General features: G+C 54.0%; 2 protein-coding genes and 1 long non-coding RNA gene across 5 annotated transcripts; 1 reads left to right on the forward strand and 2 right to left on the reverse strand.

Moving 5' to 3' along the window:
- Positions 1-4,544: 4,544 nt before the first annotated feature.
- LOC144989516 (uncharacterized) lies at positions 4,545-5,115 on the reverse strand. Its single transcript, XR_013653759.1, has 2 exons — positions 4,979-5,115; positions 4,545-4,911 (listed from the first exon to the last, which is right to left on the reverse strand). It is a non-coding gene; the product is annotated as an uncharacterized LOC144989516 (long non-coding RNA).
- A 34-nt stretch (positions 5,116-5,149) lies between these two features.
- On the forward strand, positions 5,150-19,943 carry tnpo3 (transportin 3). The gene is made up of 23 exons (XM_023952159.2): positions 5,150-5,470; positions 6,302-6,502; positions 8,475-8,548; positions 8,635-8,791; positions 8,991-9,134; positions 9,213-9,388; positions 9,467-9,605; positions 9,849-9,995; positions 10,069-10,176; positions 10,252-10,343; positions 10,413-10,552; positions 10,623-10,814; positions 11,271-11,362; positions 11,462-11,538; positions 11,777-11,837; positions 16,156-16,296; positions 16,485-16,601; positions 16,785-16,879; positions 17,166-17,322; positions 17,392-17,559; positions 17,628-17,740; positions 19,151-19,234; positions 19,366-19,943. Exons 1-22 carry the CDS (start codon positions 5,351-5,353, stop codon positions 19,209-19,211), a joined length of 2,772 nt encoding a protein of 923 aa, XP_023807927.1. The 5' UTR covers positions 5,150-5,350; the 3' UTR covers positions 19,212-19,234; positions 19,366-19,943.
- A 215-nt stretch (positions 19,944-20,158) lies between these two features.
- irf5 (interferon regulatory factor 5) lies at positions 20,159-25,965 on the reverse strand. 3 transcript variants are annotated; one of them, XM_004085025.5, is made up of 9 exons: positions 25,600-25,965; positions 24,876-25,050; positions 24,270-24,456; positions 24,163-24,185; positions 24,061-24,088; positions 23,706-23,975; positions 20,966-21,355; positions 20,778-20,896; positions 20,159-20,703 (listed from the first exon to the last, which is right to left on the reverse strand). In XM_004085025.5, the coding sequence occupies exons 2-9, from the start codon at positions 25,047-25,049 to the stop codon at positions 20,515-20,517; spliced, it is 1,380 nt and encodes a 459-aa protein (XP_004085073.1). In that variant the 5' UTR covers position 25,050; positions 25,600-25,965; the 3' UTR covers positions 20,159-20,514. The 3 variants fall into 3 exon arrangements, with proteins under 3 accessions (XP_004085073.1, XP_011491717.1, XP_020556100.1); XM_011493415.4 differs by lacking the exon at positions 25,600-25,965 and adding an exon at positions 25,156-25,281; XM_020700441.3 differs by lacking the exon at positions 25,600-25,965 and having other exon boundaries at positions 24,876-25,069.
- Positions 25,966-26,413: the final 448 nt, after the last annotated feature.

Here is a 26,413-nt window from a genome sequence, read left to right on the forward strand (position 1 = left end):
AGAGAGGGGGGGTAGGGGGTGATAATAGGAGGGGGGGGGGTAAGACCATGAAGCAGCATAAAGCAACAAGTTTACTGGTTGTTAATCATTATGATAAGGTTCAAATGCAGTACAAAAAGGGCGGGGCCTGTTCACACACACACTCAAATGTTATAAACACACCTGCTAGCTGCAAAAATGTCCACATGTCAACATGCACACAAAACAGATAGTGTTCACGAACGCATACCTATGCCTTAAAACCAACTAGTGTGAAATCTTTCATTTATTCCATCATGCGAACTATTAGTGCAAAGGTGAGCTAACACCTGTGCTCAGGTGAGTGTTTATGTATCCAGAAAATCCAGAATTCTGTTTGGAAGCTGGACGAGGACGGCAGACGGAGAAAGAAGAAAATCAAGAAGAACTCAGCAAAACCTGTTCGGTTCTGCCGAGACAAATGGATCTGATGAAGCTGAAGTCGCCCTGAAAGGAGTCAGACATCTTCATCCTCTCCTGTAGGCCTGGTGGAGTCATCTTCATCTCCTCGAGGAGTCGGTCCCCGTTGTTTGTTTCCAAACATTTATGTTTTTAATCATTGGTATCACAGATCTGGTTTGTTTTTGGGTCATTCCAGAGTGAACCGGTCTGATCCAGAACCGCTTTTAAAGCTTTCATGCTGTGACACCAAAATACTCAGTAGTTCTATTGTGGCTCCTAAATGCAGCTAATTCTGGAACCAAGCTGCTGGGTTCTGCTGCTCTCAGAACCAGGCGGGTTCCTGAAGGTCCAGAACTTTTCCTAAACATCTAAATCTGAGAACGTTGTTCCTTTCTGCTGCCTTTGTTTGAAGACTCGACGGCCGCTGATTGAAACAGAGTTTCAGGTCTTTGGTTCTGGAGGATCGAGGCTGATTCATTCCAGTCAGTCAATCAATCAGTGATCAATAATTCAACTGTTGAACTTCTGCTCTCTCTTATTGTGAAGCCCTCAGCTGTTCAGTTCTCTGTGAATAAAGTGTCATTCATTCATTCATGATCCTTTGAATAAGAGACTATGACTGTGGTTAGAAATAAAACATGGGTGTCAAAAGCATCACCAGTATTTAGTCTGTCTTTGTCCCTGTGAGACTCAGAGGCTGCAGCTCCCCATGAACGTCAGGAATCAAGCTGCTCTGCTGTGTCTGAGCGTCCGCCTCTCATCCAGTGAGAAGGAAAAAGTCCAGCTCTGGTGTCTGCAGCTGCGCAGACATCTGCATCCCGGTTTACTGTGAGGATGGATGTACTTCCTCTGTGGAGGGTTACAAACGTTTCTGGCAGGAAAACTCCTCACTGCACACTTTGTCACTTTTCTCAGACACACATGAACATTTTCACACTTTTGTTTAAATTCTCAACCTTCATAGAAATGAAAACAAAGATCTGATGGCGTTCAAAGATTTCTGGAGATGTCTCCCACCACATCTTTGCTGATGACATCCTGCTATCTTTTAAGGCCTCTGAGACGAAAGCTGGACTCTGATCAACTGTCTGATGCACATTAAATGATTGATGGATTGATTGATTTTCAGCATTGTAGTCAAACCAATAAAATGTATCAAACTGGTTACAGAAATGATGAAATGCATAGTTTAAAAAAGCAGAAACAAAAACACTTACATCACATTTGCTTAATTAATATAGTGTCAACGATTTAGCTCAAGAAATTAAGAAAACTAACTTAAGTATTGATATTAATATTTGGAACTTGAGCATATTACTTTATGCTGATGATATTGTTTTGATGGCTGATGAGGAAATAAAATTACAAGGAATGTTAAATACAATGAAAGACTGGTGTAACAAATGGAGACTCACTATTAATGGGGATAAAACACAAATGGTTCATTTTAGAAAGCGTTTTGGACCTTAAAGTAATTTTCTGTTTTATTTTGGTAAAACTACTCTTATGTTTACTGATAAATATCTTGTTTTCAGTTTTGACACGCTTAGTAAATTGCACGATGCCATGGTGGATCTGTGTCATTTATGCTGCAGGAGTCTGGGGTTATGAAGACGCTCCTGAGTGTGATAAGGTTCAATACAGGCCAATGAGATCCTTTCTGGGTGAACACAGGTTCACCACTAAAGCCGCCATTGAGGGGGACATGGGGGGGGGGGGGGGCATGTGTGATCAAACAAAGAGCAGAAGTTCTCAGATTATGGAACCGGCTGGTGACTTTACCTGCAGAGAGACTTGCACGTAAAATATTTGATTGGGATAGAGCTCATATTTATCCCTGCTGTAAAGATGTATTTAACATTCTGTGAACCTACAATCAATTATTTTTTAATTGTTTGAAATGTGAGATAGATAATGTTAAGGAAACTTTAGTTGGTTCTTATGAAAAAGACTGGAAAATGAAACTGCTTCAAAAACCAAAATTACGAACTTATTTGCAAATTAAGGACACATTTTCTGCTGAACCATATGTTATATATAACTTAAAAAGAGGACAAAGATCCTTATGTGTTCCACTGAGAGCAGGAGTGCGCCCCCTACAGGTGGAAGTAGGGCGCTTTAAGGCGTTCCTGGGGAGGAAAGACTCTGTGAGGTCTGTGAACTGCGAGTGGTGGAGGATGAATTCCATTTTCTGTTTTATTGTCCTCTGTATGAAAAACAGAGACTTAGTTTGTATGACGTCATAGAATAGAAATGTCCTGATTTATTTTGGTTACCTGAAGATAAAATCTTAGGTTGGCTTTTTGAAAATGAAATCTTTTGTTTGGCAAAAGATTTCAGGAATGAACAATAAGAATGGAGACTTTGTATTCTGTTAGACTCTGATTGGGGGGGCTATTGGATTTTTGTGATGGGCGTGTTTATTTATGTATTTTGTCTCTCAGTGTCACATAAGCCAGTGTGGGCTGCAGTGCATGACACTTAAATAAATATAATCAATCAAAAATATAGTGATCAATAACTAAAGTCAAGTAGAGTTTGATTTATTGAAAAGGAGCGTGAAGAAGGGATCTTATGTAACCCCACCTCTACTGAGTTCATTCATTTGATGGTTTTACATAGTTTTTGTAATCTGGTTCTGATCCGATAGATTCTTCTTCAGACATTCATTCATGATTTCAGTAAACAATAACCGTCATGTAATAATCATTGATTATTAGAACACATGATCACATTGAACCAGGAATTATTGCTACACATTCAGATCAAGTTATCAATAACACAATCAGGTGCTTATTGATTACCCTCAGACAGAATTCCTCCATCTTTCCATCCTTTCTTTGGTGGATTATTGTCTTTGCTGGTTTTGCTTTTTGGAAGTTCTGCTGCCACCTCTGGATCCACGTTTATAAGATGGTTCTGAGTCCGTTTGCTGCTTCGTTGCTGTTCTGCTCTGACCCTTCTCATCTGGAAAGTATGTTTGCTTTTCGTCCCATGATGTTATTTAATATTTCCCAAACTCTCTTCACGTTGTTTTCATTTCATGCAGTAGATTATTGAAGGACACTTTCCCACCGTGACTTCAGTTTATTCTTGTATGATTTATATCTTTGTCCTGTTTTAGGAGTTTTTTATCAAGGTTATTTTGCTTCTTACAAGCATTTTGTAGACCGGTGCTTAACCAAGATCATTTGGTACATTTGTTCTTGAATTCATAAACTGGACAGTTCTCATTGTAAAGTGAGTTAAATATTTCTAACAAACATCTCTAAGCGACGTCGTTCTTTCTGTACACAGAGTTCCAGTTTTGTCTGGATAAATCTTTATTAAGAGAATTGATAGTTTTTCCATTTCTTAACCTTTTATTGACTGGTTGGTTCTTTCATTATTTTCTTTGTCGTCACATTGATGTCAAAAGGGAAAACCTGGTAAATGACATTTACGTCACACATTAGTCCACTCATGTGAGTGTATTCTGTGTTATTGGTGAAGATGTTATCAATAAGAGCAGCACTTTGAGTAGAGGAAACAGTTATTGCCCCTGATGATGCCACACCAGGGAGGAAGCAGCTCTTGGGTTCTCCTGGCCAGGCTGTCAATCAAACCCAGCCTCAGAAACCTGGGGGTCATTTCAGTCCAAACAGCTGATCCAGAACTGTTTCCTCCAGACGAAGAACATTTCTAAGCTCAGTGTCATATGAAGATCTGGAACTTCTTATTCATGCCTTTGTTTCTACACGGTTAGACTTCTGTGACACTCTGTTTTCCTGTCTGAATCAGAAGGAGCTGTCTCGTCTGCAGCTGATCCAGAACTCTGCTGAGAGGATCCTGACCCGCACTAAGAGAACCAATCCCACCCCCCCGATCCTAAAAGCTCTCCATCGGCTCCCGGTTGTTTACCGGTTTCAGTATAGAGTCTAGGTGTTGACTTTTAGGGCCTCCATGGTCAAACTGCTCCGTGTGTCTGTGACCTGATCGCCCCCTACAGACCATCTGGTGCACTGAGGTCTGTGGATCAGAACCTGTTGATGGTTCCAGGAAAACGGTTCTGGACCAGAGGAGACAGAACCTCGCGGGCTGCTGCTCTGGACTCTGTGCATTCTTGTCAAAGTCAACAGGAAACGTTTTATTTTGCATTGCAACGGTTTTATTTGGCTTCAGAGGAATGTCTCCATGGTCCATGTTTAGTCTCTGGTGTTTTTTCACCCTGTGTCTCATCTTGTGACTTCTGTTCTGTGAACAGCTCTAGAAATCACGTCTACTGACTGACGTCCAGCCTTTACAGGTATTAAGGCCGAGTTGAACCAGAACCAGAACCAGAACAGGGTTTATCTCCACAAAGACGGTAGATTCGTGAACGCTTCTCCGTAATCCCTCCATCATCCTCCGACCTCTCTTTAAAGTTGTCATGTTTCCTCTGAACATTTCTGATTTTCTTTCAGAAATGATCCAGAATCTGTTTGCTGTCGATAAATCGGAGTCACAGAAGTCCTGAAATGGTTGAGAAACATATTAAGCAGAAAGTGATCACTTCCCACGTCCAGAACTCTCAAAACACCTTTTTTGGGTCATCTTTACACTTCCGCTGACGCAATCACTACGTCACAAACGGCGAGGTCCGGGTCTGCACAGTTCAGGGTCTATTCTCGTGGCTGTCCCGGTTCTTCTTCATTGGTCTAGAACGGTTCGGAACGGTTCGGTTCCCGAGAAGGAAAAGAGCGGGCAGACGGAGGCAGGCGGCGCGCAGGCGCAGACGGACCCTTCTGTGTCACACTGAAATCAGCGCGGAACTAAAGTTCCCGCTCGAGTTTCCGCAGGAGTACGATCAATGCCGCACGCCCGAAGTCTGTGCGAGATGGCGGTCGGAACCCGGACAGCGTAGAACTCTCTCCGAACCGTCTGTGAAGTGGTATCGTCCCTCTGAGCCGCGATGGAGGGTGGGAAACCGAACCTGGCTCTGGTCTACCAGGCGGTCCAGGCCCTGTACAACGACCCGGACCCAGCGGGGAAGGAGCGAGCCTCGGTGTGGCTCGGGGAGCTGCAGAGATCGGTGAGAGCGCAGCGTTGGGCCGGGCCGGCGGGGTGTTGGTGGGGCCGGTGTGGGTTTGGACCGATCACCTGCTCGGACAGGTGCGCTAATGCGCAGTCTCAGAGGAGCTTCCTCTTCGGTCCTCTTGCTAAGCTAACGGGATGAATGGGCTCGAGCCGAACCGCGCCGGTCCCCTTTGGGTTTGGGGCTCATGGGCGCGGACAGAACTTGTCCCGCGCGCCTCCTCTCGAGTTCTGTGGTGTTTTGGAGAACATGGGGGGGTCTATATGGGGGGTCTGAGCCCCAGCGGCCCGGCGCTGTTAGCCGGGCTAATGTAGCTGCTGGACCGACTTCCTGTTGAAGCTGCGCAGATCCCGAAGCGGCTGCCTCTGTCCACGTCACTGCTGACGGTCGGGCGCATGCGTGCGATCACTGACAGCTCAGGTGCGCGTGCCCCCGCTCCGCCCTAAGCCAGCCGAGTCTGTCGGACCCAAACAGAAACCGAGCCGACGCCAGGCTCCGCTGGCTGATGGGGGGGAGGAGGCAGATGTTTGGGTCTGGGGGCAACAGAGTTTTAAAAGCTGCTCAGATCCAGAAGCCCACGCAGACCTGGACCCAGACAGCCAGGGGGACATTATGGACTGGGCTTGTCAGTCCAGGTGACAGAAGAACCTTGGTCAGAAGCTCAGCTCAGACCAGAACAGGTCCGGGTGTTGGTTGGGTTCCTGCTCAGCACCAGAAGGCCCAATTTGAGCTGGTTCTGATATAAATAGATGTTGCTTTTTACTGCTTATGGGTTCTGTTGGGAGCAGAGTGATGGACCACTCAGTGACATCACTTCCTGTCCTGCAGATGTACGCCTGGGAGATTTCAGACCAGCTGCTGCAGCTCAGACAGGACGTTGAGTCCTGTTACTTTGCTGCTCAGACCATGAAGATGAAGATCCAGATGTGCTTCTACGAGCTTCCACCAGAAACCCACAATGCACTACGGGATTCTCTCCTGACCCACATCCAGAACCTCAAAGACCTGTCGCCCATCATCGTCACACAGGTAAGGGCACCTGCAGCTCTGCAGAACCTCTGGTTCTGGATGGAAACACTCGCCTGTCTCCTCGTGTGAGGTCACTTCCTGTTTCCTGTCTCTGTATCTCCTCTGCAAACCTCAGTTTGTGGAAAAACGTAAGGTTCTGCATAAAACCTCCAAAGTGAGGTGAAGTCATCAGGATTCACTGAATCTGATTCCAGGGAAGTGCGGTTATTAGGACCGTCCTAGACCGAGTCTCGGTTCCTTCTGGATCAAATTCTGACATGGCCTCAGTTTTTCTGACAAGTCTATCGGAGGACGTTCTAGTTCTGCAGGTTCTGTAGCCCTGTAGAAGCACACAGCATAGAACTCCTCATTAAGCGGGGATTTACTGGACAGTTGTCTGTGAGGAACCCAGAACTGTTGACATCTAGGGTTGTGCCGATGGACCATATCATCGTCCATCGTGATGGGTGACTGACATCCCGATGGAGAGACACCATCGTGATGCCACGCCCCCGCCACGTTGCGAGTCGACACCATAAGCCCCGGTTACATGTACAAAATATCTTGATGGGATCAATGGTCGGATTAGAATCCAACCGTGTACATGGGCCCAGAAAAATGTTTTCAGAATATAAAAACGTTCACTAAGGTCACACTTTCAGTCGGAATAAATCATTCGCACATGCGCAGTAGGGTTTGAAAAACCGGAAGCGGATATCAGTTCCGCCGAGCGGCTATTTTTATCTCAAACTTTATTGAATGTAACAATTCAATACAAAACAATGTTAAACAGCGCTGAGCGGCTAGTTACATTGACATGTCAGCTCGGTAAAATACGAGATGATCTTCTAAACGTGCTTTTAATAATGTTACGGTTACTATGAAACACCTGTTCGCTCATCATTTGAATTTTAATCCGTGTGGTCAGGGCTTTTTCTGAACGAAGCCAGAGTTAGCAGTATGCTAACACGGGCTAACAACAATAGCTTTGGGTGGCGCTGCAATCTGCATCTTGGCTGCATGTAAACATGTGGGAATAACATCAGCCTTTATTTAGTCGGGACACGACTGGAAACACAAATCCACGTGATTGTTTGAACGATTTCTAAGGACTGAGCGACATTTCTGCTTTGAAGCTCACACCGCCCCAAAGCGCTGTGTGTGTGCTCACGATCCTCTGCTCAGACACACACTTTTAGACCCGGTTCTGAGTTCGGTAGGCCGTTCACCTAGAGCTGCGGGACGGATCGCAGTTCTAAATCTCCCACATAGCGCTCATGTAACAAAGCACCCCCCCCCCCCCCCCCCCCCCTTCCACTCAAACACAAAGCTGTAAGTCCGCGCTCCGCCGGTCCACTTGACTAGTGAAGTGTGGGAGCCGACCATTTCTTCTAGTTTGTTTGTTACTTTTTTAAAGTCACTTCCCTCAGTTTATACTGGATCATTGCGGATTAGTCATTAGTTGGGAAATAAAATAAAGTAAAATAACGAATAGCAGTTATATAAGACCGAAAAATGTAAAAATACCCCCCCCCCCCTCCATGGGAACAGGAACTGTGGGAGGGAGGGAGACTGAAGAGACATGGGGGTGGGGGGTGATTCTGAAAATATCTTAATGGAGCCGGTTTCTGTGGGGTGGGGGTGCTTACACCAAAACCTGCATCTTAACACTCACAGCATCCTGCTGCTCTTCCTGATTTTATTGGTCTGGACCTTGAAGGTTCTAGAGCAGGGGGTCCAAATGTTTCCTACCATCCTGCCACTGACGCTCCTTATTGGCTAAACACGACTGATCCAGGTAACCGGCAGTAGAAAAGGTGGGCCTTCTGGCAGGCCTGGGGTCTGACCCCCCTGGTCTAGAAGGAACCTCAGTTACCAAACTGTATTGTTGTCAGAACATCGGGTCGAGGCGCACTGATGTCCCGGGACGGGCCGGTGCTTCTGCAGGGACTGTCTTGTGGTTTCTTCTGACGTTCTGTGTTTGTGGTCTCAGCTGGCGCTGGCGATCGCTGATCTCGCTCTGCAGATGGCGTCCTGGAAAGGATGCGTTCACACACTCTTAGAAAAGTAAGAGTTCACAGTTCTCTGGTCCTGCTCTGATGCCGTGACGGTGAAACAACACACCTGTGCTTCTGTGTCTCCGCCTCCTTCAGGTACAACAACGACGTCAGCTCCATGCCTTTCCTCATTGAGATTCTCACCGTTCTGCCAGAAGAAGTCCACAGCCGGTCTCTGCGGATCGGAGCCAATCGAAGGACGGAGATCATCGAGGATCTGGCGTATTACTCCAGCACCGTGGTCACACTTCTGGTCTGTACCTGAACGTTTCAACTTCACAGTTCTTGTGTCTGGGAGATCCTCTCCGTAGAGAATCCACTTCCTGGTTCAGCTGGGATTTGTGCTGCTGCTCCTCACTGTGACCCGTCCTGGTGGTTCCTGCAGCTCGTGAAAGGTGTCGTCACACCAGCGCCGTCCGTCAGACTCTGCTGAAGGTCTCTTCTCTCTGCAGACGTCGTGTGTGGAGAAGACGGGCCACGATGAGAAGATGCTCATCAAGGTGTTCCGCTGTCTGGGCAGCTGGTTCAACCTGGGCGTGCTGGACAGTAACTTCATGGCGGGAAACCAGCTGCTCATGGTGCTCTTCCAGGTTCTGGTGAGGATCCCGTCTTTGTGGATCAAAGGGTCCAGGTTCTGCTGGGTTCTTTTTCTGAACTACTGCTCTGGTCCACAGCAGAGGGATGAAACCACCACCAACTTACACGAGGCGGCTTCGGACTGCGTTTGCTCCGCCCTCTACGCCACAGAGAACGTGGACAACAACATGGCGTTGGCCCTGCAGCTCTTCCAGGGCGTCCTCACGCTGGAGACGGCGTATCACATGGCGACAGCGCGGGAAGACCTGGACAAGTGCGCTGGCCGCGGTGCTGCAGCTCGGTGGGCGTGCCAGCGGTCCTGGGTCTCACCTCGTTGGGTTTGTGCTTCCAGGGTGCTGAACTACTGCCGGATCTTCACCGAACTCTGCGAGACCTTTCTGGAGACGATGGTCCGGAGTCCGGGTCAGGGCATGGGGGACCTGAGGACCCTGGAGCTGCTGCTGATCTGTGCAGGAAACCCACAGTATGAGGTGAGAAGGTCATCTGGGCCGTCTGGCGTTTGTGCGGATGTGACCCTCCATGACGCTCAGCGGCTCTGGGATGTGGGTTGCTCTGAGCCTCAAATGACATGAGGTCCGCTTCTGGAAGGTCACAGCTTTCTCAGAGTTTTTAGGATCATTCCAGGTGCTTTGGTTCGCAGTGTTCTGTAGGGTTCTTGAAGGTTCGGTTTGGTCCAGTATGTGTAGAGGGTGACTGTGGTCTCTGCGGTTCAGGTGGTGGAGATCTCCTTCAACTTCTGGTACCGTCTGGGAGAACATCTGTATAAGATCAACGACCCGGCGCTGCACTCCGTCTTCAGACCCTACATCCAGAGACTCCTGCACTGTTTGGCGCGGCACTGCCAGCTGGACCCGGACCACGTAAGAAGCCCGTTTGGCCGCGCAGAACCGTTCGCTGCGCTGCTCCGCTCTGACCGGTTCTTCTGGCTGACAGGAGGGAATCCCCGAGGACACGGACGACTTCGGGGAGTTCCGGGTCCGGGTGTCGGATCTGGTGAAGGACGTGATCTTCCTGGTTGGGTCCATGGAGTGCTTCTCTCAGGTAGCGGGACCTTGGGTGCAGCGGCTGGTGGTCACCTGCTGACCTCCGCTGACCTTTCCTCTCCTCCGCCCACAGCTTTATTCCACGCTAAAAGATGGGAACCCCCCCTGGGAGGTGACGGAGGCGGTGCTCTTCATCATGGCCTCCATTTCCAAGAGTGTAGATCCGTGAGTATGGCGAGGAGCTCGTCTGTCCTCCCCCGCCGCCGCGGTGTAACCGGAGCGTCTTTCTTTCAGGGATAACAACCCCACCCTGTCGGAGGTGCTGCAGCAGGTGGTGCTGCTGCCTGAGGGCGTCCACATGGCGGTCAGGTACACCAGCATCGAGCTGGTTGGAGAGATGAGCGAGGTGGTGGACAGAAACCCGCGATTCTTGGGTAAGAGGATGCCGGCGCTGACCCTGACATGCTGCCCCCCCCCAACCACTCAGACCGTGTCCTGTTCCAGATCCGGTCCTCAGCTACCTGATGAAAGGGCTCAGAGAGAAACCTTTGGCGTCTGCGGCGGCGAAGGCCATCCACAACATCTGCTCGGTGTGCAGAGACCACATGGCCCAGCACTTCCAGGGTCTGCTGGACATCGCCCGCTCCCTGGACTCCTTCGCCCTGTCCACAGAGGCCGCCGTGGGGCTGCTCAAAGGTGAGGGCCCCCGCCATTGCTGTGCCGAGCTACTCATGGTCACACCCGTCATGTTGTGACCCCGCCCTCAATCACTGGAGAAAATGATTGGCTAGAATTCTACCACAACGTTGAATCGTATGAAAGAAACACAAAAATCTGTTTTTGTTCGGTACCGGTTGTATCACGTATGATGGTACCGGTACCAGCGTGCCCCCGAGTTCCTGTATCCGTCCCTTCTGAAGACCTGGTAGTGAGATGAAGCCAGACTTCAGGTGTGGGAGCAGAACCACGGATCTGGGTCTGGAACATGTAGTCCAACCTGCTAACAACTGTACCTCTGTGGGCTCATGGGCTGGGTCAGAACCTTTCAGAAGTTTTCTATGTTCTGTGAGCAAGTAAACGATGGCATGGTCTTTAGTCCTGGGGGGTCAGAGTCTTCTGGAAGACTACAATGAACCCATGTGACCTCCACAGGTACGGCGCTTGTCCTGGCCCGGCTTCCTCTGGAGAAGATCTCAGAGTGTCTTAGTGACCTCTGTGCAGTTCAAGTGATAGCTCTAAAAAAGGTAAACCGGCCCCACCTGCATTCAACAACCTGAATGAAGGTGCATTCGGGTGCACTCTGTACACCTTAGTTGTGACTAAAGGTGGGTTTTTTGTTTCAGCTTCTCACTGAACAGTCCACAAACGGGAAGTCAGCTGATCCCACCGTGTGGCTGGACCGGCTGGCTGTCATCTTCAGGTGAGTTTACCTGTGGCTCTCCAGCACCTTCAGGATGAGAACATCTGCTTTGAAGCAGCCCAACGTAGACCTAGTTACCGAAGGACAGTCAGCTCTGCAGTGGGTCTGGATTCAGGGGGAACCAGCAGCAGGATCAGCCTCACGCGGAGTTCCGAAGATCCAGACCTGGATCAGGGGCAACTTGGAGGTTGTGATCGTACCTGCAGGCGGTTTCAGGCTTTTGTTGTTTGTTTTTCAGACACACGAACCCCATCGTGGAGAACGGACAGACTCACCCCTGTCAAAAGGTCATCCAGGAGGTAAAACACCTTCATGCACCTGCGGCTCACGCAGACACACCCGCCGCCCACGCAGACACACCCGCCGCCCACTCGCAGACACACCCGCCGCCCACTCGCAGACACACCGTCCGCCCACGCAGACACAACCTCCGCCCACTCGCAGACACACCCTCCGCCCACTCGCAGACACACCGTCCGCCCACTCGCAGCTCACGCAGACACACCCGCCGCTCACGCAGACACACCCGCCGCCCACGCAGACACACCCGCCGCCCACGCAGACACACCCGCCGCCCACGCAGACACACCCTCCGCCCACTCCCAGACACACCCTCCGCCCACTCCCAGACACACTCTCCGCCCACTCCCAGACACACTCTCCGCCCATTCGCATACACACCCGCTCCCCTCGCAGACACACCCGCCGCCCACTCGCAGACACACCCGCCGCCCACTCGCAGACACACCCGCCGCCCACTCGCAGACACACCCGCCGCCCTCGCAGACACACCCGCCGCCCACTCGCAGACACACCCGCCGCCCACGCAGACACACCCGCCGCCCACGCAGACACACCCTCCGCCCACTCCCAGACACACCCTCCGCCCACTCCCAGACACACTCTCCGCCCATTCGCATACACACCCGCTCCCCTCGCAGACACACCCGCCGCCCACTCGCAGACACACCCGCCGCCCACTCGCAGACACACCCGGCGCTCAGGCAGACACATCATTCGCCCACTCGCAGCACACGCAGACACACCCGCCGGTCACGCAGACACACCCGCCGGTCACGCAGACACACCTGCCGGTCACGCAGACACACCCGCCGCCCACGCAGACACACCCTCCGCCCTCGCGCAGTCACACCCGCCGCTCAGGCAGACACACCCTCCGCCCTCGCGCAGTCACACCCGGCGCTCAGGCAGACACACCCGCCGCCCACTCGCAGACACACCCGCCGCTCACTCGCAGACACACCCGCCGCCCACTCGCAGACACACCCGCCGCCCACTCGCAGACACACCTGCCGCCCACTCGCAGACACACCCACCGCCCACTCGCAGACACACTTTCGCCCACTCGCAGACACACCCGCCGCCCACTCGCAGACACACCCGCCGCCCACTCGCAGACACACCCGCCGCCCACTCGCAGACACACCCGCCGCCCACTCGCAGACACACCCGCCGCCCACTCGCAAACACACCCGCCGCCCACTCGCAGACACACCCGCCGCCCACTCGCAGACACACCCCCCGCCCACTCGCAGACACACCCGGCGCTCAGGCAGACACAACCGCCGCCCACGCAGACACAACCGCTGCCCACTCGCAGACACACCCGCTGCTCACGCAGACACACCTGCCGCCCACTTGCAGACACACTTTTGCCCACTCCCAGACACACTTTCGCCCACTCGCAGACACGCCCGCCGCCCACTCGCAGACACGCCCGCCGCCCAGGCAGACACAACCGCCGCCCACGCAGACACACCCGCTGCTCACGCAGACACACCCGCTGCTCACGCAGACACACCCTCCACCCACTCGCAGACTCACCCTCCGCCCACTCGCAGACACACCCTCCGCCCACTCGCAGACACACCCGCCGCCCACGCAGTCACACCCGCCGCCCACGCAGACACACCCGCCGCCCACGCAGACACACCCTCCGCCCTCGCGCAGTCACACCCGGCGCCCAGGCAGACACACCCGCCGCCCACTCGCAGACACACCCGCCGCTCACTCGCAGACATACCTGCCGCCCACTCGCAGACACACCCGCCGCCCACTCGCAGACACACTTTCGCCTACTCGCAGACACACCCGCCGCCCACTCGCAGACACACTTTCGCCCACTCGCAGACACACCCGCCGCCCACTCGCAAACACACCCGCCGCCCACTCGCAGACACACCCCCCGCCCACTCGCAGACACACCCGGCGCTCAGGCAGACACAACCGCCGCCCACGCAGACACAACCGCTGCCCACTCGCAGACACACCCGCTGCTCACGCAGACACACCTGCCGCCCACTTGCAGACACACTTTTGCCCACTCCCAGACACACTTTCGCCCACTCGCAGACACACCCGCCGCCCACTCGCAGACACACCCGGCGCTCAGGCAGACACAACCGCCGCCCACGCAGACACACCCGCTGCCCACTCGCAGACACACCCGCTGCTCACGCAGACACACCTGCCGCCCACTTGCAGACACACTTTCGCCCACTCCCAGACACACTTCGCCCACTCGCAGACACACCCGGCGCTCAGGCAGACACACCATTCGCCCACTCGCAGCACACGCAGACACACCCGCCGGTCACGCAGACACACCCGCCGGTCACGCAGACACACCCGCCGGTCACGCAGACACACCCGCCGGTCACGCAGACACACCCTCCGCCCACGCAGACACACCCTCCGCCCACTCGCAGACACACCCTCCGCCCACTCGCAGACACACCCGCCGCCCACGCAGTCACACCCGCCGCCCACGCAGTCACACCCGCCGCCCACGCAGACACACCCGCCGCCCACGCAGACACACCCTCCGCCCTCGCGCAGTCACACCCGGCGCTCAGGCAGACACACCCGCCGCCCACTCGCAGACACACCCGCCGCTCACTCGCAGACATACCTGCCGCCCACTCGCAGACACACCCGCCGCCCACTCGCAGACACACTTTCGCCCACTCGCAGACACACTTTCGCCCACTCGCAGACACACTTTCGCCCACTCGCAGACACACCAGCCGCCCACTCGCAAACACACCCGGCGCCCACTCGCAGACACAGCCGCCGCCCACTCGCAGACATACCCGTCCGCCCACGCAGACACACCCTCCGCCCACTCGCAGACACACCCGCCGCCCACGCAGACACACCCGCCGCTCAGGCAGACACACCGTCCGCCCACTCGCAGCTCACGCAGACACACCCGCCGCCCACGCAGACACAACCGCCGCCCACGCAGACACACCCGCCGCCCACTCGCAGACACACCCGGCGCTCAGGCAGACACACCCGCCGCCCTCGCGCAGTCACACCCGCCGCCCACTCCCAGATACGCCTGTAGCTCAGGCAGACACACCCGCCGCCCACTCGCAGACACACTTTCGCCCACTCGCAGACACACCCGCCGCCCACTCGCAGACACACCCGGCGGTCAGGCAGACACAACCGCCGCCCACTCCCAGATACGCCCGTCGCTCAGGCAGACACACACGTTGCCCTCGCGCAGACACACCCGCCGCTCAGGCAGTCACACCCGTCGCCCTCGCGCAGACACAACCGCCGCCCACGCGCAGACACACCCTCCGCCCACTCGCAGACACACCCTCCGCCCACGCAGACACACCCACTCCCCTCGCAGATACACCCGCCGCTCAGGCAGACACACCGTCCGCCCACTCGCAGCTGACGCAGACACACCCGCCGCCCACGCAGACACACCCGCCGCTCACGCAGACACACCCGCCGCTCACGCAGACACACCCGCCGCTCACGCAGACACACCCGCCGCCCACTCGCAGACACACCCGCCGCCCACTCGCAGATACGCCTGTAGCTCAGGCAGACACACCCGCCGCCCACTCGCAGACACACTTTCGCCCACTCCAAGACACACTTCCGCCCACTCGCAGACCCACCCCCCGCCCACTCGCAGACACACCCGGCGCTCAGGCAGACACAACCGCCGCCCACGCAGACACACCCGCTGCCCACTCGCAGACACACCCGCTGCCCACTCGCAGACACACCCGCTGCTCACGCAGACACACCTGCCACCCACTTGCAGACACACTTTTGCCCACTCCCAGACACACTTTCGCCCACTCGCAGACACACCCGCCGCCCACTCGCAGACACACCCGGCGCTCAGGCAGACACAACCGCCGCCCACGCAGACACACCCGCTGCCCACTCGCAGACACACCCGCTGCTCACGCAGACACACCTGCCGCCCACTTGCAGACACACTTTCGCCCACTCCCAGACACACTTTCGCCCATTCGCAGACACACCCGGCGCTCAGGCAGTCACACCCGCCGCCCACTCCCAGATATGCCCGTCGCTCAGGCAGACACACCCGTCGCCCTCGCGCAGACACACCCGCCGCTCAGGCAATCACACCCGCCGCCCACTCCCAGATACACCCGTCGCTCAGGCAGACACACCCGTCGCCCTCGCGTAGACACAACCACCGCCCACGCGCAGACACACCCGCCGCCCACTTTCGCATATACACCCGCCGCCCACTGGCAGACACACCTGCACATCTAGGAGGTGTGAATTCTCATGGGGGTTTGATGACTCGTGCAGATCTGGCCGGTGCTGTCGGAGACGTTGAACGCCCATCAGGCAGATAACAGGATCGTGGAGAGGTGCTGCCGCTGCCTCAGGTTTGCTGTGCGGTGTGTTGGAAAAGGCTCCGCCTCTCTGCTGCAGCCGCTTGTCACTCAGGTATGAACTGGTGGGGCCTTTTTAAAGTAAGGGGACCAAGTTTAGATTGTGGTCATGAACGCTGGTGTAAATAGGATGACGGGGGCGGGGTTTAGGGTCATCCCACAGATTGTGGTCATAATGGCGTCTCATTGGGTAAACCAGAGAATAATCCCTTCTCTGACCCCCGATGGCGTGTTTGTCTGCAGATGGTGAGCGTGTACCAGGTGTTTCCACACTCCTGCTTCCTTTACCTCGGCAGCATCCTGGTGGACGAGTACGGCATGGAGGAGGGCTGCAGGCAGGGGCTGCTGGACATGCTGCAGGTGAGTACCCACCCCCTACAAGGAACTGGTCCTCAGGGAGGGGTCTGAACTTCAGTTTACCTGACGGCGTCGCAGGTACTTTATGCACTTGACCCCTCCCCCAGGGAAGCAGGCAGCGGCTATCACAGCAGAGTCCGATGCTGGTCAAACACTGATGATGATGAGGTCACCTTCCTCTTTCAGGCTCTGTGCATGCCCACCTTCCAGCTGCTGGAGCAGCCTAACGGTCTGAGGAACCACCCCGACACCGTGGATGACTTGTTCAGACTGGCCACCAGGTAAGTCTGCAGGAACGGACAGCTACACCTGCCGGGATTCAAACCCAGCATCTCCCAACCGCCACCACTAATGAGCGCCTCCTTGGAGAAGGTTCTGAACACGGTCCGACCGCCGGTTCTGAAGGACCATTTTTACCATGATGGTCAGAGCTCCTCAGGTTCCAGCAGCCTGACCCGGTCTCTGTTTGGACCTACTTGGCATCCCTTGTCCTGGTCCGGTTTCTCCTCCATCACAGGAGGTTCTGTCGGTACCGGACTGCGGCTGAGCCGGTGTCTCTGTGTCCAGGTTCGTCCAGAGGAGTCCCGTCACTTTGCTCAGCAGCAGCATTATCGTCCACATCATCCAGTGCGCCGTCGCTGCCACCTCCCTGGACCACCGGGACGCCAACTGCAGCGTCATGAAGTTTGTGCGAGACCTGATCCACACCGGAGTCGCCAACGACGTGAGTCAACCTGCTGATCATGCGGTTCTGGTCCGGTGAAGAACAAAATCTGAAAGGCTGTGTCTGCAGCACGAGGAGGACTTTGAGGTGAGGAAGCGCCTGATTGGTCAGGCCATGGAGCAGCACGGCCAGCAGCTCATCAGCCAGCTGCTGCACTCCTGCTGCTTCTGTCTGCCGCCGTACACGCTGCCCGACGTGGCCGAGGTGCTGTGGGAGGTCATGGTGTTCGACCGGCCGGTAAGATGGGGCCTCAGCGGCGCTCCTGCGGCCGCAGCACGCCGCTGAGGTCCCGCCCTCTCTTCTAGACCTTCTGCCGCTGGTTAGAGAACGCCCTGAAGGCGTTACCCAAGGAGACGTCAGGCGGCGCTGTGACCGTCACCCACAAACAGCTGACAGACTTCCACAGACAGGTGACCAGGTGAGACAGACAGCAGGGCTCCTATTGGTCCAAAGCTTCTCAAAACATTTCATTGGTGATGCTTTCGTTTTCTTCCTCTGTGACTGAAACCGAGCGCTTCCTCTCATGTGTCAACTAAGAGCTGGTTCTGTTGGGCGGTTCTGACCCGAGTTGGGCTGCTTTACGAGAGCTTTAACAGGAAACAGAAGTCTGAATCGTCTCATCTGAGCGTTAAAAAAGCTCCATGGCGTGAGGCGTTCAGGGACACCAGGACCAGAGCGTGAGGCGTTCAGGGACTGGCACCAGAGCGTGAGGCGTTCAGGGACAGTGGCACCAGAGCGTGAGGCCTTCAGGGACACCAAGACCAGAGCGTGAGGCGTTTAGGGACACCAGGACCAGAGCGTGAGGCGTTTAGGGACACCAGGACCAGAGCGTGAGGCGTTCAGGGACACAGGCGCCAGAGCGTGAGGCGTTCAGGGACACCGGCACCAGAGCGTGAGGCGTTTAGGGACACCGGCACCAGAGCGTGAGGCGTTTAGGGACACCGGCACCAGAGCGTGAGGCGTTCAGGGACACCGGCACCAGAGCGTGAGGCGTTCAGGGACACCGGCACCAGAGCGTGAGGCGTTTAGGGACACCAGGACCAAAGCGTGAGGCGTTCAGGGACACAGGCACCAGAGCGTGAGGCGTTCAGGGACACCGGCACCAGAGCGTGAGGCGTTCGGGGACACCGGCACCAGAGCGTGAGGCGTTTAGGGACACCGGCACCAGAGCGTGAGGCGTTTAGGGACACCGGCACCAGAGCGTGAGGCGTTTAGGGACACAGGCACCAGAGCGTGAGGCGTTCAGGGACACAGGCACCAGAGCGTGAGGCGTTCGGGGACACAGGCACCAGAGCGTGAGGCGTTCGGGGACACCGGCACCAGAGCGTGAGGCGTTCGGGGACACCGGCACCAGAGCGTGAGGCGTTTAGGGACACCGGCACCAGAGCGTGAGGCGTTTAGGGACACCGGCACCAGAGCGTGAGGCGTTTAGGGACACCGGCACCAGAGCGTGAGGCGTTTAGGGACACCGGCACCAGAGCGTGAGGCGTTTAGGGACACCGGCACCAGAGCGTGAGGCGTTTAGGGACACCGGCACCAGAGCGTGAGGCGTTTAGGGACACCGGCACCAGAGCGTGAGGCGTTTAGGGACACCGGCACCAGAGCGTGAGGCGTTTAGGGACACCGGCACCAGAGCGTGAGGCGTTTAGGGACACCGGCACCAGAGCGTGAGGCGTTCAGGGACACCGGCACCAGAGCGTGAGGCGTTTAGGGACACCGGCACCAGAGTGTGAGGCGTTCAGGGACACCGGCACCAGAGCGTGAGGCGTTCAGGGACACGAGGCGTCGGTGTGCCGCTGCGTTAATCACCTGTCTGGTCCGTCCTCAGTGCTGAAGAGTGTAAGCAGGTGTGCTGGGCCGTCAGAGAGTTCACCAGACTGTTCCGATAGCTGCGACCTTCACACAACTCCAGGTAAGCAGGTACCAGCGCTGGTCTGGACCACGAAGCGACCCGGGTTCTGGGGACACGGCACAGATCCCGACCTCGTGGTCCAAAAGCCCGGTGCTGTTGTGCGGTCACTCAGCTGTGCAGTCTCCTTGCAGCTTCAGTCTTTAGTTGACCAGCGTTCAGAGGTGACGACAAAAGCTGCCACGGCAGACGAGGATCCACAGCGATGAAGACGATGAAGATGGAGCGACTTTGAATGTGGAACTGAACGAAGCTCTGAGAAACCGGCACGCCGAACACTGACTTGATGGGCCGAGTCCACCCCGCCTCACCTGAGCCGACCTGCAGCGGGCAGCGTTGGGGAGGAGGGGTCAGGCCGGGCTGGTGGGAGGGGTCAGCACAGGAAGGTCGCGTGAGGACCGGTGCGGATCAGTCCTGCTGGATCTTCATGGATGGGAGGACGTGCCTGGTCAACACTTTTTCAGACATTGTGAGCTTTTTTTTTTGCCCGTGCCATAAACGAGCCAAAAGTTTTCCCATGATGCTTTTGGCTGAGCGGCTGCGTTAGGATCGTTCTGGAGGATTTGGCGTCACCTTTGACCTTTTTAACTTTGTTTATTTTAGTTGTTTTCATAAAGTGACAGAGTGAACTCTGGGAAGGAGGCGGACAGACCGACACCGTGGCATCATTGTTGATGTAGCCTTGTTGTAAACAATAAAAAAACAAACAGGTTCTGGTTCTGAGTTTGCTCTTCTCAAAGCCGCGGGTTTGGACCGGTACCTTTTAGGTAATCGCATTACTTTGTTACTGCAGGGAGGGGTTTTGACCAATCAAAGGCAGAAGCCCAAACCCGCTAATGGGACAGAACCGACATGGATGAAAGGCTCCACGTCTGTTTAACCCCCCCCCCGCCGGTGTTTTTTGGTTGGAAAAATGTTTCTGCAAACTTTGAGATAAAATTTATTTAATATTTGTATCCAAAACGTATAAAAGTTTTTTTAACCCCCCCCCCCCCCCCCACCATCCTTTGGGGGGGGGGGTCATATACAGGTTTCTATGAAGACATCGTCTTTCCTTTGGGGGTGGTCCTAAGTGTTCTGGCGAAGGTCATTATCGGGTACCGGACATGCAGGTCTGTTGAAGCAGCAGTAAAAATCCGGAAATCCCAGCTTCACCGTGAACTCATCGCTCAGCAGTTTGACTTAAGCTGCTCAAACTTGGCACAGAAAAGACCACGCTGCCCTGAATGTTCTAGGGGCGACGGGGGTCCAGGGCCCCTGGAGTGATTTCGGGTGGGGCGGCTTTAGGGGGCGATGGCGGTCCAGGGCCCCTGGATGTTCTGGCTCTGCAGGAGTCTCTGCAGCTCTTTGAACTGCTCCACCGTCTGGTCCTTCACGTCGGGGTTGGAGATCTGCAGCCGGATGCTGTCCGTGGACCAACTCATTTCTCCAGAGAACATCTCCGTTAGGATCCGGGCCACCACCGGAACCACCTTAGAACAGAAGAACTCGTCAAAATCAGATCCAGGAGAACAGCCAGCTTCTGCTGCCCGACCCAACGGCCGACCTGGACAATGATGAGCTTCCTCTCTTTGGGCTTCTTGTCTGGCCAGTCCTCGCCAAAGCAGAAGTAGACCTCGAAGGGTGGAGGGTTCGGAGCTTCGCCCTTCTGGTACAGAATCAGACCTGCAGATGGAGGAGGAGACGTTGAACCTCAGCCGGTTGGAGAACCACGCTGACCGGGAGAAAGCCCACCTTGAAGGAAGTCGTTCAGACTGAACACTTTGATCCTCTTCTCCCTCTCTATGGGGTTTGGTGGTCCTGGTTCTGGCAGGCCTGGCCCAGACCAGAACACCTTACACTGACACAGACGAATGGCGTAAATGTCCTGGTCCAGGATCTCCAGGATCAGACCTCGATCCATGACATCCAACAGGGCATCTGTGTAGAACCGCTGCTTCTGGTTCTGGATCTCAGAGGTTCCAGGGAACCGGACTTGCTGCAGACTGACGGGACCAAACAGGTCCACCTGGTCTGGGGTGGGCTCCAGGTGTCCATAATACAGCCTGCAGCCCTGGGGGTTACTGACCGTTTCGGATCCCATCGTTGTGCCTCGGTACTGGAACTTCAGGTCCAGGTCTGTTACTGCAGCAGAGGGAGGCAGGACATGGGTCAGACGTGTTACCATGGTGACGACGAAGGGTCTGCTCCAGAGATGGAAACAGGATCCATCCAGCAGAAACATCGTGAAGATGCGCCAGAACCGGACTCGTGCTCTGTTCTCTGGAACCAAAGCCACATTCTTAACCAGACCAGATCTAGAACTTTAGAACAGGGAGACTGGAACTTCTTTATTTATGGCTCTATTCAGACTGGACACATTTGGTTCTCCTAAACTGAACTGATAATCCAGAACTCATTTTCCGTCTGAATACAACCAAGTGGAGCCTGGTCTGGTACCAGGAACCGATCTCTGACCCATCTTTGGAGGTGGTCTCTGTTCGTTTCCAATTAGGCTGAGCTTCGGTTCGCTCTAGGATAGAGAACGATCCGTTCCTGGAGCGTAGCGACGGAACCGGAGCAGGAATGAAAGACCAGATGAGCGACGGACAAATGGAAACAACCTGTCTGCTCTATGCTGCTTCATGGTCTTACCCCCCTTCCCCTCCTATTATCACCCTCCTACCCCCCCCCCCCCTCTCTTCTTCCCCTCTTTCCTTTTCCGTCCGGTCCAACACCAAAGATTTTCAAACATGTTTGAAATTAATAAAGTTTGGCCTCAATTCCAAAAGGGGTTTATTCAGACATACCTTTGGTTTGTCTGAAGATTAATAACCCCTGTTGTTAAAGTAAAATATGTCCAACACAAGAGGCCCTCAGCTCTCATCTGTTTGCCCAGCTGTTGGACAGGACAAGTTAAAAAAAAAAAAAAAAAAAAAAATGGAAACAACGATTGTTGTTTTATCAAACGGGAGAAAGAGTCGGGCTGAAAACCCGTCTTTCCTGCTCTTCTGTGGCGTCACGCGCCCAGCGCTGTGATGTCCGCCTAAAAACTAGCTTGTGGTTCCATAACAGAATTCTCTAAAAACAAACCACCACCGTGAGACACAGACACTCATGAATGCAGACTCATTACAACCGTCTTCAACGTGATCCACATCGTTTCTCACTGTTGTCCAGACAGTCTGTCCGTCATGAACATTCATCCGCGTCCTTCTTAGCCGTCTTCCTGTCAGTAACCGTCCTGCAGCCGGACTCCACCGGACCAAAGCAGCAGTAAACGTGTCGAGCCTGACGTTGATACAGACGTTCAAACCTTGAGTCAAATCTAAAGTTTGTAGGACTTCCATTATTCTGTCTCTACTTTGCCTCCCCCTCGTATTTCCTGACCAATGAGTGAAGAAATCTTTAGTCACCTGGTTTTGTTTACAAGCTTCGGTCCAGAACAGGAAGTCTGCTTGACGGCAGTCTGGGTACAGACCAAACACACGGTTCAGGACTCCATCCGGACCAAATTGAGCGCACTGGAACAACGGATTTTCCAGTCTGAATACACTCTTAAATTTTCACAGTAAAAACTAACTAATCATCAAATCTATTGTCTCTGCTTGAGGAAAAGGATGTTTGATGTCTGGAACCTGTTCTGTTAATGCTCTTGTATTTTATTTTCACATTGCCATAAATTTATGTACATTATAACCGTTATGGAATAATCGTAAAATGTTGAAAATCTGCTCTGGTTCTGGTCCGTCCTTTCAGCAGTGAAGTGTTTTTATAGGTACGCTGATGACACACAGCTTTACATCGCTTTGACTCCTGATGAAGACTCAGCCAATGAACTGGAATTTGACTCCACAAATTGTAACAAACATTACCAGGCTCCGCCCATTTCTGTCTCTTCTGCACAAATGCTTTTATTTGTATCAGATCATGATCATGGCCTGCTCTGGTCTCACCCCTGAAAGAACATCTTAAACCTTCAGATTCTTCAGAACTCGAGCTTCCAGGTTCTTTTCGATGTTCTGGACTAAACCTTCTCAGTGGAATCAGTGGTTTGAAATGTATTTTGCTGTGAAAGCATTCAATAAAGTGGGATTGAAACTGAACCATCAGAAATCTTCCAGCATGTCCTACAGTTTGGAAGACGTAGATCCTTCAGGTCAAAGCGGTTCTTCTTTGGTATCCGGACCTGCTGTGAGAAGACGTGACTCTGGGCTCAAAGATTCCAGAACTTTCTTCTTTCATCTCCACATTTCTACAGTCAGAGCTTCATGTCTGCAGAGAAATGAATTCCTGCTGTTGTTCCTTCAGGATCGAACGGTTCTGTCACATCTGAAGGTTCTTTTGTTTCAAACTGCAGCAGAGCTCCTGATTTAAATATCAGGAAGGTTCTGCTTTATCGACCCGATAGTTTCTGAAACACTTTAAACCTGGGTTTGGACCTGTGAGACCCAAACCGCTTCCTGTCGACCCAACAGATAGAGGCTGGACTCACGTGGAACGCTGCTCAGCAAGTCGTACTTGAAGGTCTGCTGGTTCTGAGAGCCTGTCTGGTTCTGCACAGCCTCCATGGTACTGGCCTCCATCAGGCCCGGTTCTGCCTGGGTGGCAGGCAGCGAGTTCAGGTCATTGAGTCCATTTGGAAGTCCTGTATGTTGAACAAAACCCCTCTGCTCCACCTGGAGCTGCAGGTCAGAGGCGATGGGGAGGTCCAGGGGAATGAGCCGGGGGGGTTCAGAGAAGGGCGGCTCGCCGATGGGGGGGTCTGGAAACACACAGGGAACATCAGCTGCTGCCGTCACGGTGACAGCAGACCACGGCAGACCACCGTGACCGCAGAGCTGACTTACTGATGCTGAGGTCCATCAGGTTGGGCATCTGCAAAAACATCATCTGATGAGACAAATGAGATCAGAAGTGAAAGTTCTAGATGTTCTCCTCTGAATCCTCACCTCCTCCTCCTCCTCGGCCCCGTCTGAAACAAAGGTCAGAGGTCAGGAGGTTCACCACCATGTATTAGTCAGAACCTCTGGTTCTCAGCACAGGCCGTGGAGCTCACCTGTGACACCTGGATGCTCGCAGACTTCATAGATCTTGTACGGCTGCAGTGGCGTCTCCTTGGTTCCGTCGTACTTCAGCTGGAACTCACGGCTCTTGTTCAGCGCACAGCGCAGGTTGGCCTTCCATTTGGCCGGGTCGGGCTCGTCCACCCCCTCCAGGTACTTCCCCGTCTCTACAGCCCACGCCTGCCAGACACAGAGCAGGGGAAAGGGGCCCATGTAGCAGTCAGGGTGTGGCGCCGGACTCAGCATAGTTTGAGGAAGTGGGCCGTTCACCGTCCCTGCTGTCAGTTCTGAGCTCAGACAAGAATTGGGTCAGAACATTGAGAAACCAAAGTTAGTGTCAGGCAGAACCAGGGTCAGATCCTCTCAGAGGAACCGCTTGGACTCGAAGCCTCCGCAGCACTAAAGAGGAAGCTGCCACTGCGAAAGAGGAAGTGACATCACCATCTGCAGGTTAACAGGGAAATGAAACCGGGGGGTGTTGCCACACCGACATGTTCCGGCCTTTTGCAAGTTCGGCTGGATGAGCATGTCTAAGAACGGTTTGGACCGGTTCTACTTGGCCCAAACGCCTCAGACCAGCAGAACTTCGCACACTTTACCTTGAAGATGGTGTTCTCCTCGTCTGATACCGGCGTGTGGCGGGTCGCGTGTTTCCACGGGATCTGGAAGAGCCGGTGGTCCGGACCGAGCCACTGCAGACCGGGATACCTGCCGCTGTTCACCTGAGCCAGGAGCCATGGCTTCAGCCGAACCCTCCGGGGCTGGACGCTCATGCTGGAACAGAACACAGCATGAAGGCCCGGTTCTGGGGGTTCAGATTAAACACAACATGAGAAGCTGACACCAAGAAGAACCCTCAGGAAAAATGCTCCTCTGTACCCCCAGGTCCAGTTCTGACACTGATCCCAACAGAACTTCTGAGACCTTCTGTCCCATGGGCGACCTTTGACCTCTCCCTAAGCTAAAGCACCTGTAGAATCCTTTCCTGCCCCCAGTGGTCATGTCGGGAACTGCACCGAGCGGTACTTTCAGGTTGGGTCAGAGGGCAGGAGCTCGGTTCTGACGCATCATGACGCTTTGACAGTTCTGATTGGACTCAGCTAAATGGTCCCATGTTTTTCCCGCCGAACTGAACGGAAGTTCTACAGGTGAGAACTGTTTTTGTGTTTACTGGGTCTCCGGGATAATCCGGTTCGGTTCCGGTTTGATGGATGTCTGAAGGAAGAGCTGTGCTGTTCGGGAAGCCCAAATGAAACAGAACCGACCTCATGCCGGCTCCCGTTCGTTCCTCCACGCGTGCGTAGTCCGCGCAGACAGACTCACCTGCTCCGGTGACGGTTCTTCTGCACGCGGCGACAGGTAGGAAGAGCCGCGAGCGCACGCGGCGTTAACGCGGAGTGACGTCAAAAAAACAACAACAAGAAAGTTTACCGGAAAAAAGAAACGAGCGGAAGCGGAGACACGGAACGCCTTCTGATGACGTCAAGGCAGACACCGCGAAACAGAGAACTACTTCCTGACAAAATAAAAGCTTCTTTTTTTGAGAGCAGTTTCGATCAAACGGCACAAACCATTTCAGGTTACATTCATTTGTAAATGTAAACGGCTCAGAACAAAGCAGTAAACAAGAACAAACATTTCAAAGAGAATGAAAAAAACAATAATGAGGTCTGAGTGGAGTTTCAGCCCAAAGGCTCTTCCGGTCAGTCACCATGGCAACCGAAAAGCAAACATTCATCCGATTTGTGATTCTATTATGGTTTTGAAGAGGAACACGTGAATTTCTTCCTTTACTCGAATATTTTTATTGTCTTTTTAACTATTCCTTGGAGTGGGCGGGGCCTCTCATCAGCGGAAATGAGTCCAAATCCTGTTCTGACCAAAGTTCTGAGGACGATCCACCTTCAGTCAGGAGGAACCGCTGAGCTGCAGACCCTCCTGCCTTCATGCTGGTGGGGGACTCAGGTAGGAAGGGGACAAAGTTTCAGATCAGTTGATGCAGCGCAGAGGAAAATGATTCTCCAGTACAAAACATTTAGGGCCCTTCCAGGGCCCGGTTCTGGTCCAGATATCAGAGAACAGACTCAGAACTTGTCAGAAACTCTCTAATAAAGCCCACATCACTTCATTCTCATGA

Source organism: Oryzias latipes, chromosome 23 (genome assembly GCF_053564925.1).
Source record: "Oryzias latipes strain Hd-rR chromosome 23, Olatipes_Hd-rR_3.1".
Lineage (NCBI taxonomy): Eukaryota > Metazoa > Chordata > Actinopteri > Beloniformes > Adrianichthyidae > Oryzias > Oryzias latipes.

Excerpts from the sequence above, each read along its gene's own strand:
- tnpo3 (XM_023952159.2), top strand. The coding sequence starts at position 5,351 with ATGGAGGGTGGGAAACCGAACCTGGCTCTGGTCTACCAGGCGGTCCAG. Across the intron at positions 8,792-8,990 it reads GCACCGTGGTCACACTTCTG|ACGTCGTGTGTGGAGAAGAC; the intron begins GTCTGTACCTGA and ends TTCTCTCTGCAG. Across the intron at positions 17,323-17,391 it reads ACACCGGAGTCGCCAACGAC|CACGAGGAGGACTTTGAGGT; the intron begins GTGAGTCAACCT and ends CTGTGTCTGCAG.
- irf5 (XM_004085025.5), bottom strand. The coding sequence starts at position 25,049 with ATGAGCGTCCAGCCCCGGAGGGTTCGGCTGAAGCCATGGCTCCTGGCT. Across the intron at positions 24,457-24,875 it reads AGGAGAACACCATCTTCAAG|GCGTGGGCTGTAGAGACGGG; the intron begins GTAAAGTGTGCG and ends TGTGTCTGGCAG. Across the intron at positions 24,089-24,162 it reads GGGCCGAGGAGGAGGAGGAG|ATGCCCAACCTGATGGACCT; the intron begins GTGAGGATTCAG and ends ATGTTTTTGCAG.